The sequence below is a fragment of the Camelus bactrianus genome, chromosome 8 (genome assembly GCF_048773025.1).
Source record: "Camelus bactrianus isolate YW-2024 breed Bactrian camel chromosome 8, ASM4877302v1, whole genome shotgun sequence".
Classification (NCBI taxonomy): domain Eukaryota; kingdom Metazoa; phylum Chordata; class Mammalia; order Artiodactyla; family Camelidae; genus Camelus; species Camelus bactrianus.
The window spans coordinates 11,410,462-11,429,446 of record NC_133546.1 but is presented as its reverse complement, the minus strand read 5'-3'; the positions used below and the strand labels follow the sequence as shown (position 1 = coordinate 11,429,446).

At 44.0% G+C, this 18,985-nt stretch overlaps 1 protein-coding gene across 2 annotated transcripts in view; it reads right to left on the bottom strand.

Annotated features, from left to right (window-relative positions):
- Positions 1-18,985, bottom strand: part of CNKSR3 (CNKSR family member 3) — an 89,438-nt gene that overhangs the window by 32,404 nt on the left and 38,049 nt on the right. For both annotated transcript variants that reach the window (XM_010965736.3, XM_074368126.1), the window contains exon 2: positions 2,997-3,160. In XM_010965736.3, coding sequence (XP_010964038.2) covers positions 2,997-3,160 — 164 coding nt within the window. The remainder of the gene's footprint in view (positions 1-2,996; positions 3,161-18,985) is intronic.

Sequence of the window (18,985 nt, the reverse complement as noted above, 5' to 3'; positions counted from 1 at the left end):
ACAAGTTGCTAGCAAGGATTCCTCTTCCTGCATGTTTTCTCCCCCATAACAAAAAGGATGACATTTTCGAATCGTTGCCAAGGCTGGATACATGATGAACAATGAATCATCTCGGGGGCACCGGGCGCACAGAAGCACCCTGGGCAGATAGACACATGACAGCTATTTCACTTAAGCACACATGTAGGGGGCATCACTTAACACATGTATTGATTCCAATTTTGTTCACTTTCTCAGCCTACTTCAGCCTCAAAAACACATCTGTCCCTGACTTGGCCTGTAGGAAGCTAGGGTCTGGTTGATCTGGCAAAGAAAATGGGTTTTACAATTACACCTTATTGCTCTCCATCCCACCTTAGAGATGGATGCTGTCCAATGGGACTTTCTGCAGTGATGAAAATGTTCTCTGTCTGCACTGCCCAAATATGGTAGCCACCAGCCACAAGGAGCTCTGGAGCGCTTGAAATGTAGCTGTGCGCCTAAGGAACTGAACTTCATTTCACTTTAATTAATCTTAATTTAAATAGTCGCATGTGGCTAATAGTTACTAGAAAGAAGCAGCTCTGCAGCCTGTCCCAGTTACCCTCTGCCCCAGAGAGGAGGAGAAAAATTGGGCTCCAACCCTGAATTCAATCCTGGGAAGTGGTTCTGGTTCTGCATTGCATCCAAGTCACTCTCCAAAGCCAAGGTCAATATTCACAAAAGGCAGTTTCTCCCCTTGCTGCCCATCCAGAACCAGCAACTTGTGGTCCATCTGCTCATCAGTTTTGGAATCTTCATCAATAGCTGTTCTCTGTTTTAGGTTCTTGGAGACTCTATCTGCCCTTTGCTTTCCAAAACTTTCCAGCGTTTTTTTTTTTTCCTCCCTCCTCTCTCACTTCTAATTCTACTCATTTCCTCTCCATCATAAAATCAACATCCACTAAAGTGTTTACATTAAAGTGTCTTCTATAACTCTGGGAACAACTGCAAATATATATTAACTTGTTCAGGGGATGGACTGTTCAAGACAAAAGATTATCACCAATTTATATATACAAAGATCCATATAGTATAAATGAATTAAACAGATAGTATGAATGATAAATGCATTACAATAAGAATATTTTTAAAGAGATTATAGCAAGGCTAAAGTTATTTTAGTGAAACTCTCTAAAACCTTTCCCAACCCAGAAGAGGCACATTCATATAAGAACCCTCCTGTGACCCTCCTGTCAAATGCATTCACTGATACTCTGCTGCCCAAAACATGTCCAGAATGAGTCTGAGGTCAGAGCTTTGTCTACAGAGGAAATTAGAAGGAAATTGTAGGAGATAAAACACAGCTTTAGGTTCTGGCATCTGTTCAGCTTTGTTCATTTTAGTCTAATATTTTAAGAGGTAGGGAAGGGGGAAAAGCAGGGAGACAGCTGTTATGTTAATCATCCCACTGGACGCAGGCAACGTGCCTCTTTCCATCCTTCCTCCTCCCTCCTCTCATACACTGCGGATTTCAAAGTACTTTACCTGCCCTCAGAGCCCTAGCACAAAGTGAAACAGACAATCTCAAATAGCAGCAAAGACCAAAAAGCAATGTCCCCAGAAGGTATACTGAGAGTAACTCGAACATGTCTTACTGTACGAAAAACACGGTTTTAATAATAAACAGGACTCAGATGTCTTCTGGGCAGGGCAAAACATGTACACGTTAGTACACAGCCACATCTAAGGAAATGTCACCCCACAAATGGGGAAAACAGACTCCAGTGTAACAGACACCAGCGTTTCCCGGGAGGTCACAGAGCCAGGGCGTGTGCAGCACAGCCAGGATGAAAATGCAAAACCCAGCCTCCCAGGCCAGCGCTCACACCACTTGGCCACGGCGTCTCCCTGGTGGCAGCTCATTTATCAACCACAAATAATTTCCCCGTTACTTTCCTAAACGAGGGTAGCGCATCTGAGAGCAGAAGACAAGGCTCTGTCCATTTTAAGAAGAAGAATACGCACTAGGCAGCAAGTGTTATATAAGCAACAGAACGCAGACCAGCAAGGGCAGAATCGCCGGGAACATTCTTTCCCACCATTCTCTGTGATGTCACTGTATCTACCCCTGGCTCAGGTTCACAGCAGAACTAAGCCAGCAGGAATGCTGCGTGTGTCCAAATCCTGACCGTTTAGGAAACGGCATCGTTCACGTGGCACCGTGACAGACTGCCACGGCTCCCACCCTGTGCCAACCGGTTTGTAAACACCATGCCCTGATAGATGTTTTTCATCTACACCTAAAAGAGCGACACACACGGCCACAAGTGTGATGAAGAGTCAGAACCTGGCAGGGTTTAACTCACTCATGTTTAAGCCCAAACTCAGCTACGAAGTGTAATCAAGTTGACGTTTGTTCCCCTCTAGCTACCATTTCCTGGGGTGATTATTTCAAGCACCAGCATCACTTACTGAAATAGCACAAGTTATCTGTGAAACCTAAAAATGCTTTTTAGAGTAACGAAAACAGTCGTGCAAATCAGAACCCATTTGTTGTTTCGATGTAGAAGACAACGTATTCATTCAGAATGATGTTCATCTTTTTATTCTTTACAAAAGATAAGAAAATTAGACTCATGCAGAATTTTTTCCAGAAAAGGCACGCTTTCTCTGTAAAGGCCACCATAGCAAATATTTTAGGCTTTGAGGGGCCTCCACGGTCCCTGATACCACCACCCAACTCTGCCACGGTGGCACAAAGCAGCCACAGATCACGCTTCAATGAACGTGCGTGGCTGTGTTCCAATAAAACTTTATTTATAAAAATAGCAGGCCAGATCTAACTTGCAGGCCAGAGTTTGCCAACTCTATCTAGAAAATGTTTCTTTTCTTCCCTTCCAAGGTTATTTTCTGCTCAGGCTTTACTTCAGTGGATCACTAAGAAAATGATAAGGGAAATCGCAAACAATGGAGATTTAAAAGATGAGGTTCTAAAAATCATCATCACGGCACAGATCACCTTTTCCTGAACTAACCAGTGCACAGAGAAGGTCCACAGCCTCCAACACAAGTTCCTGGTGGCCAATCCGAGTGACACCCAGCTCCTCAAGATCTTGATGGGAAATCTGGAGCAGCTGTTCTCCGTTTATCTTCTCCCGTTCGAACTTGTGGACGTACTGCTGCAGGCAATCATCCAACCCTACCAAGAAAGCAAAAAAGTCCATCATTGTCATTTCGTTCCGTGGCTCAAAAAATTGCCCACGTTTAAATCAACCTCAGGAACTGCCAATTACACTCCATGCTCTGACTGTCTGCACAATGTGTGTTCCACCTGAAGGACACCTTTCACGTGTGTCCTCCTCTTTATAAACAGATTTTAAATGTGCATCTTAAAATGTTCAGAGGGATGCAGCACAATTTTGACTGTTACCTTCTCATCCCCTTTCGGCTAAAAGAATAAACACTAACCCCCTGCTGACTTGAAATGCTCGTTATCTGCGCTATTCATGTCTGTCTGCTAAGCACTCTCCCTCTGGGACGCCATCCCTCTCCTAGCCCACGTGAGCCCAGTGGACTTGCCAATCAAGATGCTTTGCCACAGTGACTGGCCACAATATTCTCTCCATCAGCCAGTTATAGGTTCACGGATGACCATGTGACTCCAGCAGAACCAATCAAAATCTTCCCTGATATTTGATATATGAACGTAAGAAGATAAAGACTGTTTCTTCTCCAGTTGGAAGACATAAAGACACAACTTTGCGGATGCTGGCAGTCATTTTTCCAATCAGTTTTTGAAAAATAAATCCAATTGAGAGAGAGAAAGAATATGCCCCAATAAAATCCTACATGTCCCTGGATCTAACCCTTCTTAGAGATACCTGAACCCCAGAATTTTGTACTTAAATCAAAATAAATTCCCTTTTTAGCTTAAGCTGATCTGTGTTGAGTTTCTATCCCTTGCAACTGAAAAAGTTCTGATGAACACAGACTCCAAAGGAGAAGGTACTAGCAGTGAGAAATAGTTAGGTTATGGGAATTTTTGAAGGCACCAGCAGTGGTAGAATAGGTTAGCTTACAGGAATTTTTCCAGGTCAAATACAACTGCCAACAGTGTTGTATTTTAATGTTTTTATATACTGATTAAAATAGGTAAGCCTAATAGAACTTAAGATTCTTTATTCCTGTATAGAGAACTCTCTGGTCAACATGTTTTAATGGTTTTACTGGAAAATTTTACACTGAATCAACTGATCCATTTAAGTCTAATAATTAAAAGTCACCTTAGTGTTTTAAGGCTAGATTTATATAAATTCAATCCCAACACACAGGATGAAAACTCAATTTAACTAGAACAAAGTATGTAGAAGGCATGCTGCTGTTCCCTACACACACACACGCACGCACGCACGCACGCACGCACATCCACTTCATTTACCCCTCACAAAAGCTCTCTGTGTGGATACTCTGAACAAGGAGAAGCAGACGTAGGTCCAGTACTTACTTTTGGCAATACTAAAGTCCATGGATTTTAAATTCTCATGTGCTAGGCTAGACCACACCTCTGCCCCACAAACTTTCACCATTTGCCTCTAGATAAGATACAGAAAGAGGAACAATATCCTGATAAAAGTTGGGGGCTACCAAATTACAGGAAGAGGAGGCAAGAAAAAATTAATTTTATGATAGCTAGTTGGAACCAACCCATCCTCCCTGAAGCGACATCTGTCTAGCAGCAGGTTGGGGACACTGATACAAACCCAGCTCCATTTTGATGGCCTCAAGCCACTAGTGGCCCCCATGGCACGTGAGTGGGGCAGGCAGTGGAGGCGACGCAAGTCAGCAGGTATGGAGGGTGGCATCCAACCTGGGTACCCAGGGCCATCTGTCTGCTCAGGGGCAGGACCGATCTGCAGTTGACAACAGTGACAAGGGCCAAGAGCCAAAGAGAACCTCTTGGCAACTATACTTCCATTTTATAGATGACTAAATTAGGGCTCATGGAGGTTGCATGACTTGTCCACAGTCACAGAGCTGGTAAGATGCCGAGGACTTTGTTAGCCATCTTCTTCAGCTCAATACAGAAGAGCTCAAATTCAAATCAAGGTCTGTTGACACCAGCCCTAATCTTTTTGCATTCTACCTGGCAAACATGAGATTATAAAAGTTCCTCTCCAAGCATCTTCCCAAATAAACAGAAAGGTCAAATTACAAAACAGTTACTAAAACAGAATCATGGAAACCTAGAGGTACTTAGAAGATACTTCACATTTCACTGAATCCAAAAAATTGGGAAAATACAGACAAATGACTAATTACTGTGAGTTTTACCCTACATCACTTAGCCAGCTTTAAGCCAGATCAAACCCATATCCTACCATCTCCCCTCCTTCAGAAGTTTGTCTTCCCTTGCTTACCTTTAAGCTTTAAAGAGAATTTTTGTTTCAATTTGTCATAAAAGTTTAGGACAACTAAATCATACATTTAAACCTTGTTACAGCTGAACTGTATCTTCCCAAGATTCATATGGTGATGTTCTAATCGCAGTATCTCAGAACATCACTGTATTTGGAGGGAGTATGTTTAAAGAAGTGATAAAGCTAAAATGAGGTCATATGGTTGGACCCAAATCCATTGTGACTGGTGTCCTGACACGAAGAGGAGATACATACACAGAGAAGAGCATGTGGGGCACAGGGAGAAGAATGGATCCGCAAACCAAGGAAAGAGGCCTCCGAAGAAACCATCCCTGCGAACACTATGATCCCAGACTCCTGGCCTCCAGAATTGCTAGAAAATAAATTCCTGTTGTTTCAGCCACCCAGTCTGTGGTTCTCTGTTTTGACAGCCCTAGTAAGCCAATATGAACCTAATAACATTTTATTTCATATTCCTCCACATGTGATAAACTCTTTCCTAAAATAAACACGGCCCAATGACCAACAGAACTGAGATTCTTGTTTACTGGGCCAAGCAAGTTCATTGCTCAAAATACAACCATAAAACTGAGAGATTTGGATTAGTTTTCATGTGCAGAAGAAATCAGTCCATCAAATTTAAAGTGAAGGAGCCATGCACAACGGAGGTTCATTAAACTTCATCCCTGAGTAACAAGCAGAAATAAAGACGAGGCCAGGTTTCTCTTCTAATGAACTGTGAAACATTTCACTGAAGAAACAGGATTTCAGAAGTAGCTTCGGAGCATGACGGAAATATTTTGGACACAGAGAGGAAGGCTGAGATGGGAGGTGGGAGGAGCGTTCTGGAGAGGACAAGAGCTGCAAATGGTTGGAGAGAAATAAAGAAAACAGAAGAACATTTCCCTGGAAATGGGCCAGATTCTCCTTGAGAATTCTGAGGCATATAATGATCTGACCTCAACTAATCAAAAGATCCCGAGGTACAGGAGAATTACCAAGTAGAAACTCCATGTTGCTACCTACCCAAACACAGACTCTAAAGTGGCTTTAAGGCTTTCCCATCAAGGGACACATATATTGAATATGCTAGTTTTTAAACAGTATTGTCCCCAGTTTCATTATTTCAATACATGATGGCCAATTGTTCAGTTTTCCAATTGTTCAGAATACAATTAAACATTTATAAAAAGCCAAATCAAACAATTATGCAGTTCCACAAAGGAGGGGGAAGTCCCCATTTACAAATAACCTGGTTTTAGAATTGGTAATACACTGTACACTTTAACCTATTTGTCAATTCTTTGGTTCAAGGAATTTACAGAAAGTCTAGCAGGACTGAGAGAAACACATAATTAAATAAAATTAGATTAAACACAGTCCACTTACACAAATTAAATTAAACACATAATTGCATGTGAAAAGAAGCACAAATTAAAAGAAAAGGGAGTCCCATGGAATAGAAGCCACAGGGAGAGGTGGCCCAGACATCCTCCGGTTCCCAAATCTGTAAGCAATCCTAAACCTTCAAAGAAATCCCAAAGGCAAAAAGGAAAAAAATAAAACATTTTATGATTTAAAAGATACTACTCCATGATTTATATCAGAAAGCAGCAGGGCAGTGGTTGAGAGTCTGACTTCCACTCTCAGTCATGCTTCTTGCTACCTGGGTGCCCGGGGGCAAGTTACACAGTTGGCTCATTCGTAAAACAGAGATACTAATACTATCTACTACCCAGATCTGAAATGAAAATCAAGTGTTAATAGTTATAAAGCGCTTAGACCACTATGAAGCAAATAACACTCTTTGTATTTTGTTCAGTTAAAAAAGCAATTTATTCAGGCCCTCAGTTTCCTATAGGTTCAATAACAAAAGCTACTACAGAGACACATAAACTCTCAAACACTTAGGTACCCCCTCTGGAACAGAGTAAATTGGAGATAAAACAAAATCTCCACAGCCCATGTTATTACTTTCCCTGGAAGGTGCCCCTGATTTGTGAACTTACCATTATCATTATTGTCACTTAAAAATGTTAGGATTTATATCAGAACATAAGCACCATGAAAATAGTCTCCTTTTTATTCATTGCTTATCCCCCTGCATCCAGAACACTGATGGTGCACAGTATTTGTGAAATAAATAAATGAATGCATAAGAAAGACAAAGGACTTCACGTAAATATGAATGTTATACCAATGCACGAGTCACCTGATCTTATTTTCCCATGCAAATGAGTAGAGATAACGAACTACTGATTGTGATATCAGTTAAGATACTGGTTGCAAGTTTCAATGTTTCAAGATTAAAGGAGGTCATTTCCACATTGAGAAATAGTATAAACTAAATAAAACCCCAAAATAAAACTCCAATCTTTAACGAGCTACTCACCCTGTACTAAGAATCGGTTTTGATTAATTAATCTCTGTAAAACATGAAAAGGATTAAGCAGTGAGAGTGGATGCCCCAATGCAAAAAAGTCTAGAGCTATTCTCTTCCTATTTCCTGTACGAGACTAAAATCAGGTCAGTGACTAGATGGCCCTCTGTTCCAGCAGGTACAGCCCACGGCAAGGACTTAACAAGACCATGCTCTCAGCCAACAGGTCCAAGTCAGCCAAAGCTCTATTCCTGCAAAGACAGTGAGCCCGGAGTGGTTCTACAGCTCTTCCCATCAAGTACTTTTGATCACTAAAGCATGTTTAACGAGAGAGTTTTGTTTTGCTTTGCCCTGTTTTTAAGGAAATGTACTGATACAGAAATGGGTCTAGCTAAAGCTTGTAGATTCGTATCTCATCCAGGACTTCTAAGGGCCCCCAGTGACAGATGATGCGAACAGGATTTGGTAGACTGTGTTCTTCGAATAGGAGATTCCATCACAGATCACACGAATTCAATTTAATTCAACAGCGTATGGAGCGACTACCCCATACAAGGCACTGCGCTGGGTACGGACCTCCACTACGACGGAGATGAGGACTTAGGAAGAGGTCAGTTCTTGATGATCTGAACCAGAGGGAAGGGAACAAGGGTTGAGTGGAATATTTACACCTAATTACAATATTCCCGGAGTTCCCAACACTTTTAAAACTATTAAATGGCAAAGATCTGACATCAAAGCTCTCCAGCCTTCTCAACTTACTGATACTCCTGATCCAATATGTTGTAACGTCTCCCAAAATTCAAAAGGGTGGTGTACTGTTCAGACCTCCGAGTGCCCTCTTCTGAAGTGAGCCACCCAACTCTACCCTTTTGGAATGACTCTTTCGTCACCCTGTTTCGTTGACGTCTGTATATCTTAATTTTAAAGCCAGCTGATGAAACTGGTTTAAGTATAGCCATCTGAATCTAGGCAATAACATCACGTTTAAAACATAGAGTGTACTGACTTTAGCTCTATAACTTCAAAGGGTTGAGGAATTCTTTTTGCCTGGTCTGGCTGGCCTTTCCTTTTTAATTAGTTTGGTTGGTTGGTTGGTTGGTTGGCTTGTTTGTTTGTTTTAAAGGAGGAACCGGGGATTGAACCCAAAATCTCATGCATGCTAAACATGCGCTGTACCACGGAGCTATACCCATCCACCCCTCAGCCTTTCGTAATGAGTCAAAACTGCAACCAGTGTCTCTAGGATGCAGGAAGGAGGGGAGACCCATGGGGCAGCCTGAGACAAAAGGGCACATCCAGCACGTGCCGCCACCTTTGCACCTGCTGAGGCCCCTGATGAACGCACAGTTCCCTCTTCTGGATGTGGAAGGACCCAACTTCCTCACAAGCCCTCCTCTTTCTCCTCTGTCAGAATATCCTGCATCCGTGCTGAGGGGAGACACTGCAACCATGACCTCCTTTCTTTGGCTCAGTATCCAGTCTGCCCCCACCAATCTCAAGAGGACAAGGGGCCCAGAAAAAGCAAAATGAACTGAGGATAAGACAAGCACAAGCTAACCATCAAAAATGGTCAACTGATGCTTCTAATCAGACGATGACCAAATCTAAGAGAACAACCAGAAAGTATGGTGTCACATCTACCATTAATGAAGAATCACACATTAAACAAATATGCCTTATGATTTTTTTTTAAACTTCTTATCCTTTGGAAATGCCTATTTCTTATGTTACGGTTGTATAATGTGCATGCCAGTCCAGTAGACTGCATAGAACTGATAGATAAATGTCTACATGTTGTCGGTGAATGGCCACAAATTATTTACTTACGGAAAAGCACGATCAACATTTGAAGGCTACAGAGCTAGACCGTGATGCTTCCCCAGCTCTGCTCTCTAATCTAAGACCTAGCACAATTCAGACCTGAAACCCTCCTCTCTCTCATCTAGCCTCCCTTTCTCTCCCCTTTTCCTTATTTTGGTCAATGACTCCAAGGCTTACAGAGCTGCCCAAACCAGAAAGTGGGAGCTGTGCCCTCCTTTTCCAGATCCTTCACCCCCAGGACTTTACGTCTCCAGGTCTTCGAGTTCTCCCCATTTTAATGCTGTGTCCCTCCAAGAGGCCCCCTCCATCTTGTCCTGCTGTCACAGCTGCCCAGATTTCTACCATCATCCAAATCCGTGAGCTTCGCGGGGCATTCCAAGCCCTTTAGGGCCTGTCGTCTCCTGACTCCTCTACAGTCTCGCTTTTCTACAACATTCATCCCCCTGGTGAGGATGCAGAAAACACCGCTTTGCTGGGTTTCTCAAAAGGAACAAAGGTGCAACTCACAGGCTGGCAAACACAGCTCATGGGCTTTGTAGGTAAGGTTCCCATAAAGGGAACTCAGCCGTGCTCTTTTGTTTACATATTGTCTCTGGCTGCTTTCGAGATACAATAACAGAATTGAGTGTTGAGACAGAGACCAAATGCCTGCAAGGCCTGAAATATTTACTATCTGGCAGTCTACAGAAAAGGTGTGCAACACTTGGTACAACTACCAGCAGCAAAGAGTACAGAGTGATGATAAATCTGCCAGCTGGAGGCACAGACTAGACTGGGAATTAAGTAAATCTGATTTTTTTCTTTTGTTTTTATACTTTTGAAAGAATCATTTAATATCATTACATTGAATTTAAAAGCAGAGAGAAGGTCATATTCCTCCCTCCACCAAAAAGTGCTGAACACGTTTCAGGAGACCGCTTCCAACTTTTTAATCCACTTTGTACAGAATAAAGTTCACCAATTTGCAGTGTACAACTTGATGAGTTTCGACAAATACACACAGTCATTTAACCACACCACGATCATGATGTAAACATTTCTACCACCCCAAACGGTTCCCCTGTGCCCCGCTTGTGTGTTAGTTCTTTCTCCAGAGCCCCTGGCAACCAATGACCCACTTTCTAACGAAGGGAACCTGATTTCTTATCCTGGCTTTAGTCCAGGTCCTACCATGCGCAACACTGGCTCAACCGCTTATATCCGGTTCCTGGGCCCCTGGTGTGAACTACGAGGCTTCGATTAAAACTGACACCCACACACTCCCTACTCGCAGCTCTGATTTTCTCAGTCATCCGGCCAGGCTTCCGGTTAAGGGTAACCTGAGGAAAGGGGACCACAATGAGACGCCACGTCTGAAAACCAGATCAGAAGAGCTCTCCGTTCGTTTCAGATCTAAACGTCTGCGCTTCTCCACTCGTGATTTAGGTCAGCATAAATCTCTCCCCGCAAAGATGCAGAGTATGAAGAAGGAAACCAACTGCCCAGAAACTTAAACCCCAAACATCCTTAGAGCCAAAAACGATTAGCAAATGAATGAACTTGGTCTTGAGGAAAACTCTGGGCAGGTTTTCTGCCCTGATTAGAGCCATGAGCGTATAACGCCATCACTGGGGCTGCCGCTGCCTTCAAAGCAGAAGCTGCCTAAAATCCAAAGACATCCAAAGACCCAGCCACACGAGAAGCCTGGAAACCCAATTAGGAACCAACAGAGCCTCTTCACTATGTTTATCCAACGGAGCAACTGATTTTGAGGAGGAAGGATGTGCTGCTGGCCATTTTGGGGTACCAAGCTGTAAGAACAGAAATGCTGAAGCCAAAATAAAAATGTGTGCTTTTAAACATTTGGGAAAAACCAGTCCATATACCGTGGAAGAGCTACAAAAGAATGTAGCAACAAAACCATGGTTTCCATTTCTTACGAGAAGGCACAACAGAGAGGGCAGAGGGTGGTCAGAGTTTTGTTTCTAAAATAAATGCAACTTTCTTGCTGGTAACCAATGTCTTCTAAGACCGAGGTCACCCTGAAGACATCAGAAGATGTAACCAAGAAACAGCCACTCTTTGGGTTTCACTACATAAGGAGAGGATTTATTACTGAAACAAAACTTGGAAATAGCCAAAGGCCCTGGCCAGGATAATTTAAGGACGTGTAAATAGGAGTTCAAGGATTCAAGTTATCCAGAAAACAACAGCAGATGGACTGCCCTCATTTGAGGTTCCTGACTAGTAAGGAATGCATCCCAGCTGAAGGTTTTAACCAGGAACCTCTGGCTTCCAACTTGTAGGTCTGGCAACCCGCCCGGCCCAAACCCCCCAAGACTGCACAACTTCTGACGCTGTGGAAGGGATCCAGCCCACCATCCCCCCAGCCCTCGGCATCCCAAGCCCAGCCACAAAGGGGAGACGTGCCCACAGTGGGGACAGGGGACAGGACCGGAGTTAGTGCTGCCTAAAATCATCGCTGGACGCAGAGGTTTATGAGGATCTAAATCACTGAAAAAGAATTGACATGCAAATCAGGATCAACCAAAGAACTGATGGTCTAAAGCAATGATCAGAATTCAGACTATCACGACAGGGGGAAGGTAGAGCTGAGTGGCAGAGCATGTGCTCAGCATGCATGAGGCCCTGGGTTCAATTCCCAGTACCTCTGTTTAAAAAAAAAAAAAAAAAAAAACAGTAAATAAATAAACCTAATTACCTCTCCCCACTCCCCTAGAAAAAAGAGACTATAATGATAGCCCTGAATGTTCAGTGTTGAGCTCCTCTTCCCTTGCCCCCACCCCCACCACCCAAAAGAATGATGGACTTGAAAAATAACACCGAGGGCAGGAAAGAAATTCAACTTTGCCTTAGACGTCTGAGGTTTTGGGGGGGGGGGGGGCGCGCGTGTGCACACGCAGATGTCCATATATGTACATGTCACATTTGTTATTAAACAAAAACTGCAAACCAAGTTTTCAGATTCTAAAAACATAAAAATAAAAATCAAAAATAAAATTGTGAAAATGCACATATGCCACAATACTCTGGTAAAAGAAATGTGTACTTTCCAAGGCTGGTTGTTGTAATTCAGTAACCAAACCATTGTAACCACTTCTGGAACACTTGGACCCAAGGGGAGGAGGGGGGCAGCATGTGAAAGAAAAGAATGTCCTTCACCCAGTAAACTGAGCTCTCCAACCCCCACCCACAGCACAGCACAGCTTCTTTTTCCAAAACAATAAATTAGATTTGGTCTAAAAACCAAACATTGGCTACAACTATTGTCACTGGCACGCGTACCCTGAACCAAAGGAAGAATTAACTAGTTCCCCGTACACACGGCACATTTAAGTTCCTAGAACTGCAGACAACCAACCCAGGGTGTGGACCAGGCTGCGGATCACGGCAGCAAACCTGGAAGCTTCCGCTGCACCCGTTGCTTGAGTGTCAGTACTGCCTGGGGGAAGTTCCACCTTGAGGAGGCGAACATGCAGCACATCAATCACCTCCATTCCGCCTGGGTCCATCAGGATTGCCATGGAAAAACTGCCGCTTATCCAACCCTCTACCAACACTGCCAGCACCCTTTCAAAGCGCACAGTCCAAACAGCTAGGCTGCATAAGGAATTAAGTACCTGCGTCAACAGGGGGCTGCATGGTTTACAGAGCAGCTGCCCGTATGATGATGTCTCACTGATCCCTGCAGTGAGCCTGGGGAGGATGCTGGCCAGGTCGCAGTACCTCCACTTTACTGATGAGGATTCCCAAGTGCAAAGAGTGCCTTCTTCAGGACATCGTGCCAATAAAAAAGCAGAGCTGAGGCAGAGCCCAGACATCAACAGGGCACCCAAATCCTTGCAGGATCTGAGGTGGTCAGTGAAGAAATGGACAGAAAGTGACTTAAAGAAATACATCAACTTACAGACTGCTTCAGGCTCCCTGCTGAACACTGCAGAAATGGTATAAGATACAATAATTGAAGATCAAAGGATTATCAACAAAGCAGGGAAGGGGCTTTACATTAAGCCCATTTTACAGGCCAGGAGAATGCTTTGGGGGCTTCTGGAGCCACACTGCCTAGATTCAGTTCCACTACTTCCTAGCTGTGTGACCTTGTACAAATAACTTAACTTCTCTGTGCCTCAGTTTTTTTCCCTTACAAAATGGAGAAGATAAGAGTACCTACCTCATGGGGTTATCTGGGTGAGTAAACATGTTAAAAGATTGTAAATATTTGTTAATATTCTTAAAGCATCTACAAATATTAACGATAGGGTCATAGTAAATGCTATTTAAGTGTTTGTGAAATACAAATTTAAATTTTAATTTTAAAAAAATAAAACTGGGGTTCAAGGAGCTGTTAAAGTAACTGGCCTAACATCACACAACTAGTAAGATGCAGAGTCAGGATTTAAAACCATTTCTGAGCATTTTAAAAGGACAGCACAGAAGCCTGGGTGGGGTGGGGAGATGTGGAGTCTGAGGGCAAGAATCTGACATTATCAGCAGCTGATGCCTTTGACTTGGTGAGGGAGCAGAGGGGTCAGGGCGAGATGCTCACAGACAAGGAAGGGGAGAAAGGTCCGAACAGCTGCTAAACTGGGGACAGCTGCCTGGGACGATGGAGCAGGTTTGTCAGGCAGCATGCATCTTTTTTTATTTTCATAATAACAGCTTTACTGAAATAAAATGTACATACCATACACTTCACCTCTATCGAGTGCACGCATACAATTCAGTGAGCTCTGGTATATTCAAAGGAGCACAACCATAACCACAACCAATTTTACAATATTTTCAACACTCCTTCCCCCCAAAAAAAACCTCTGTGCCCATGAAGCAGTTCCTCCCCACTCCCCCCGCCCACCCCCAGCCCTGGGCCAGCACTAATGTACTTTCTGCCTCTCTGGGTTGGCCTCGCTATTTCACGGAATGAATCCTGGACGCCACATAAATCGAGGCATACAATATATGGTATTTGGTTTGGTGACTGGCTTTTTCATGTAGATTAATGTTTTCAAGGCTCATTAAAACCTTCTCAACACACAGTTTAAATGTTACTCCCTTGGTCCAAGCCCTGCTGGTTCCCAGTGCACGTGAGATAAAATCCACAGCCTGCAAAGCTCAGTCTGGTCTGCCCGGCTCCTGCCCGCCTCTTTGCCTCCATCTCCTGCCATGTTCTCCCTCAGCCCAGCGTGCTGGACACTGGTGAGATCTAGTCCCTCCAGACCTCAAGCTTCTCGCTACCCCGAGACCTGCCCCCGTGATGTTCCTTCCACCTGGAATGTTCGTGCCTCCTTGCCCCTCAGCCTCCACTCAAATACCACATCACAGGGAGGCCCCCACTGAGCCCAGTGCATAAAGAAGCCTCATCATCCCTATTCTCTCTGTGCATCCTGTTTGCTTCTTCATAAGACTGGGCATATCCGTGCGTATTTATTTGCTCGTTAGCCTGCATTTGCCTCTCTCTGTCTCTGAAACACGAGGCCAGGGCTACGCATGGGCTGATGACTCACCGTTATGCCTGTGTGCTGCCCAGCACAAAGGAGGCACTCAAATATTGGTGGGATGCAAGAGAAAAAATAAAATACATCCTGGTCGAGGTTGAAGACCGCAACTCGGAGAGGTGTGACCTGCTGAGGTTGAATGACCCCCCGACCTGTCGGTCTTCCTCAGGGACCCAGTCTAGCTCTCACCTCACCTGTCTCTCATTAACCCCTCAAGACCAGAGCTGTGGGTTTTGCTGATGGAAAAAATCGAAAGAGAAATTCCCAGCTTATGGTGTGGCGGGGACGAATCTTCTAGGTTCTTCAATACAAAATTCCCACAAGTTTGCCATAATTGTGACTTCATAGAATGTCCCCTCTGGTTTCCTGAGTGACTAAAGTGAAGCATTCTCCTCCGTCTCCAGAAAAATCCCGTATTTACTGCACGCTGGGGAAATACGAAATGCCCATGTCTAGTGCTACTGGGTGACATTAATCTCATAGGTCCTCTCTTCTTGTAAAAAGGTCACCTGTATGTTGCGCAGAGGGAAGAGCACGTGGGCCTGTGACTCTAATTCTCAGGGCTATGTGACCTGGAGCAGACGGTGTCCCCTGTTCCCCAGCGTGCAAAGGCAAATGCTGGAAAGCTGACCCGTGGCCCACCAGCATATTTCTACGATTCTGTAATCTTAGGTACCACCTTCTTCTCCCCATCCTCAGATGAGTAAGATACCACCATCATCCACCCACCCCCCTGGAAACAGAAAGGGCAACGGCTCGCGTGTCAAAGCCAGCTCCCATCAACAGGGCAGCTAGTTGGCACTATCTGTATACAGTAACTGACATGCGGAGAAAATAGTGCTTTCGAGGTGAGTACATTGTAAGAACATATAGGCCCAGAATGAGGGCAGAATTTTGCAGATTATACTCGTTGTTTTTGTGCCATCCATGATTTAAAAACTGATCCTGTGCCGGCTCAGCCAGGACTGGCTCAGAACGTGATGCCACCGGCCTCCCTGGAACCACCCCCTCCTCACAAAGCAGGACCAGCAGTATCTTCCTCCCACAGAGGGACCAGACAACGTCTCCAGAGCTTTCTGAACTACTCAAAAGAAAAAAAAATCTATACACGGAAACATTCACACAGGCATACAGTACACATGGTGGATCTTAAAAGTACACTAAAGAAAGTGCACACAGCCTGAGCCCCCAGCACCCTCTGAAGCGCGGCATCCTGGTACCAGAGGAAGTGCAGATGAAAACACTCCAAGAGGGTTTGGTGAATAAACAGAAGAGTTTCAGTCTCAAGATCTGCAAAATCAATGGCTTCAAACGAATTCTCAAGTCTTTAATGCAAAATAAAATAGGATTGACTTATCTCACCCAGTACTATGGCTAAGGGGGGAGGGTACATCTCAGTTGGTAGAGCGCTTGCTTAGCATGCACAAGGTCCTGGGATCAATCCCCAGGACCGCCATCAAATAAATAAACCTAATTACATGCTTTCCCCACAAAAAAAAATTTAAAAAAAAATACTATGGCTAAGAAGATATTAAGCTTTCTGTGACATAAAAGTAAGAAGAATAAACTAGAATTGGGAAAAATAAATATGTAAAATTACACAAACAATAATAGCAAACAGTTAAATGTCACTACACGGCAAGCATCCTTCCAAAACTTAATACTTATAAACCCTTTAATCCTTCCAATGTCCCCCCAAATGTGTACTATAAGTGTCCCACTTCGGAGATAAAGAGCTGAGGCACAGAGAGGGGAGGTGACTTGCCCAAGGCCACACAGAGCCAGGGCCCACACCAAGAGGGCTGGCACCAGGGTCTCTGTCCTCACCACCACATACCGCTCTCCACCCTCCAATGTAGAACGTTCACAGACTTCCCTTTAACCGATCTAAGGGAAGTACATATTATAGAACAGGAAATTATCCAAGTCATTTAAGCTGACCTAGTTTACTGTCTACAATCGCCATCAGGAACTTTAATGGCAATGTAAAAATAAATGGCTCTCCCACCCAGATGGGTCAGATGAGAAAATTAAGAAACTTGGAACACCAACTCCTACAGACCGGTTGTCGATAACATCTTGAGTTGGTGTCCCAAGTTTCTTAGCAACACTCTAAAATACAGATGAGACGGACTCTATTTTTCCCTAGGAAATCTGAACTGACTTTTTCACCAGCTCTTGCACTTTTTTCTTTAAATGGAGATACAGGGGATTGAACTCAGGACCTCATGGTGCGCTCTACCACTGAGCTATACCCTCCCCCCTTTCACTTTTGAATGTGGCTCTAGAAACTGGCCTTTTAGGCCAGTGGTGACCATAAGAAGAGAGTGATCCACCAATAAAACCAACTGCCTTTCAAGGATTCAATATCGGCAGAATCCAAACTCTCCACCTACCTGTACTTCCCAAAGTAATTTTTCAAAAACTTAAGTTCAGAAAAAGGCAAGCTATCTCCTTTTGGGATCAAATAAAAATAGGGAACATTAGATGGTATGCTTCAAGTTTTCTGTATGCCATTAGCATCCCAGAGAAAGACAGAGGCAGAGAGAGAAAATCCTACAAACAAAAAAAAAAAAGAAGAGAGAGAGAAAATGAAGAGGAGCTGTCAGACCCTGAGGGCTACAGAAAAGAAAAAAAAAAGAAAAAAGAAAAGAAAATTGAAAAACCTGTGTGTGGTATGCTCTCTAAGCACAGAACAGCCCAGGTCACTGGGCTCAGGTACTGACTTGCACCTACCACACAAGCCAAAACAAAAGCAGCACCTGCCCTCCAGAAGCCCGTGCAGGGATGCTGCAAAACTGGGAAACACCGTAAAACTGGAGGCTTCAGTCTAGCAGAGTCTGGGACCCAGGCTCTGCCCTAGGGGAAAGAATGGAGAACTCCCGGCAGGAACTCCCCGCTTTGGGGAGAGCGAGAGGAAGGATGGGAATGAAAGAGGTCCTGAGCTGTTCTCCTCCACTTGTGTTTTTTAACAAGGGGAAGAAAATGTGCCAGTGCTGCTCTGCGGAAGGTAACCGCACAGACACACACTACTATATGTAAAATAGATAAGTAACAAGGACCTACTATACAGCACAGGGAACTATATTCAATGTCTTGTAATAACATTTTATGGAAAAGAATCTGAAAAGAAAATATATATATGTATGTAGATGTGTAAGTGAATCGCTTTGCTGTACACCTGAAACTAACATTGTAAATCAACTACACTGCAATAAAAATCAACAAAAAGAGAAATGACTATAGAGAGAGTAAGAAGGATAGGGATGCAGGAGGCAGGTGCTGCCAAGCTAGGAGGGAGGGGAAGTTTTGAGGAAGAGGAAACACAGATGAGACGGCTACTCTGTTTCCCCAGAGAACCCCAAAGGACAGTGACAATCATCACCAAGACCGGTCCTTCAGGGAAATCACAGCTCCTGAAACCTTTTTCACAGAACCTCCTACCTCGTCCTCCCCAAATGCCACTGCAGCCACCCAGCCACCACCACCACCGCCCCCACTGCCCCGAGACTCACAGTATTTGACTCAAATCACCTCTATCCCTTCACTGGCCTGTTTCCACTTTGGGAGATACGTGGCCCTACCAACAAACAAAAGTCTTCTGTGTGGGAGTTCTAATAGAATGACGTTCTCCCCAGAACAAAGAGTTCAATCCCTCTGAGCCAACTTCGATGTATTTATTTAGCATCAACCAGACGCTGCCCTGCAATGCTAGTGCGTTCAGGGTTTGCAAACGCCTTTAGGGGTCCTCATGAAATATATGGTCAATAGGTGGTCCTGAGGAAGGCCGACAACTGGAGATGCCATCTTCCTCTCATGGTCATCATGACAACTGTTCAGTCACCCAAGCGAAAAACCACAGGTCACATTCCTGAGAGGTAATCACTCAAAGTGATTTTGCAAAAGCCTGA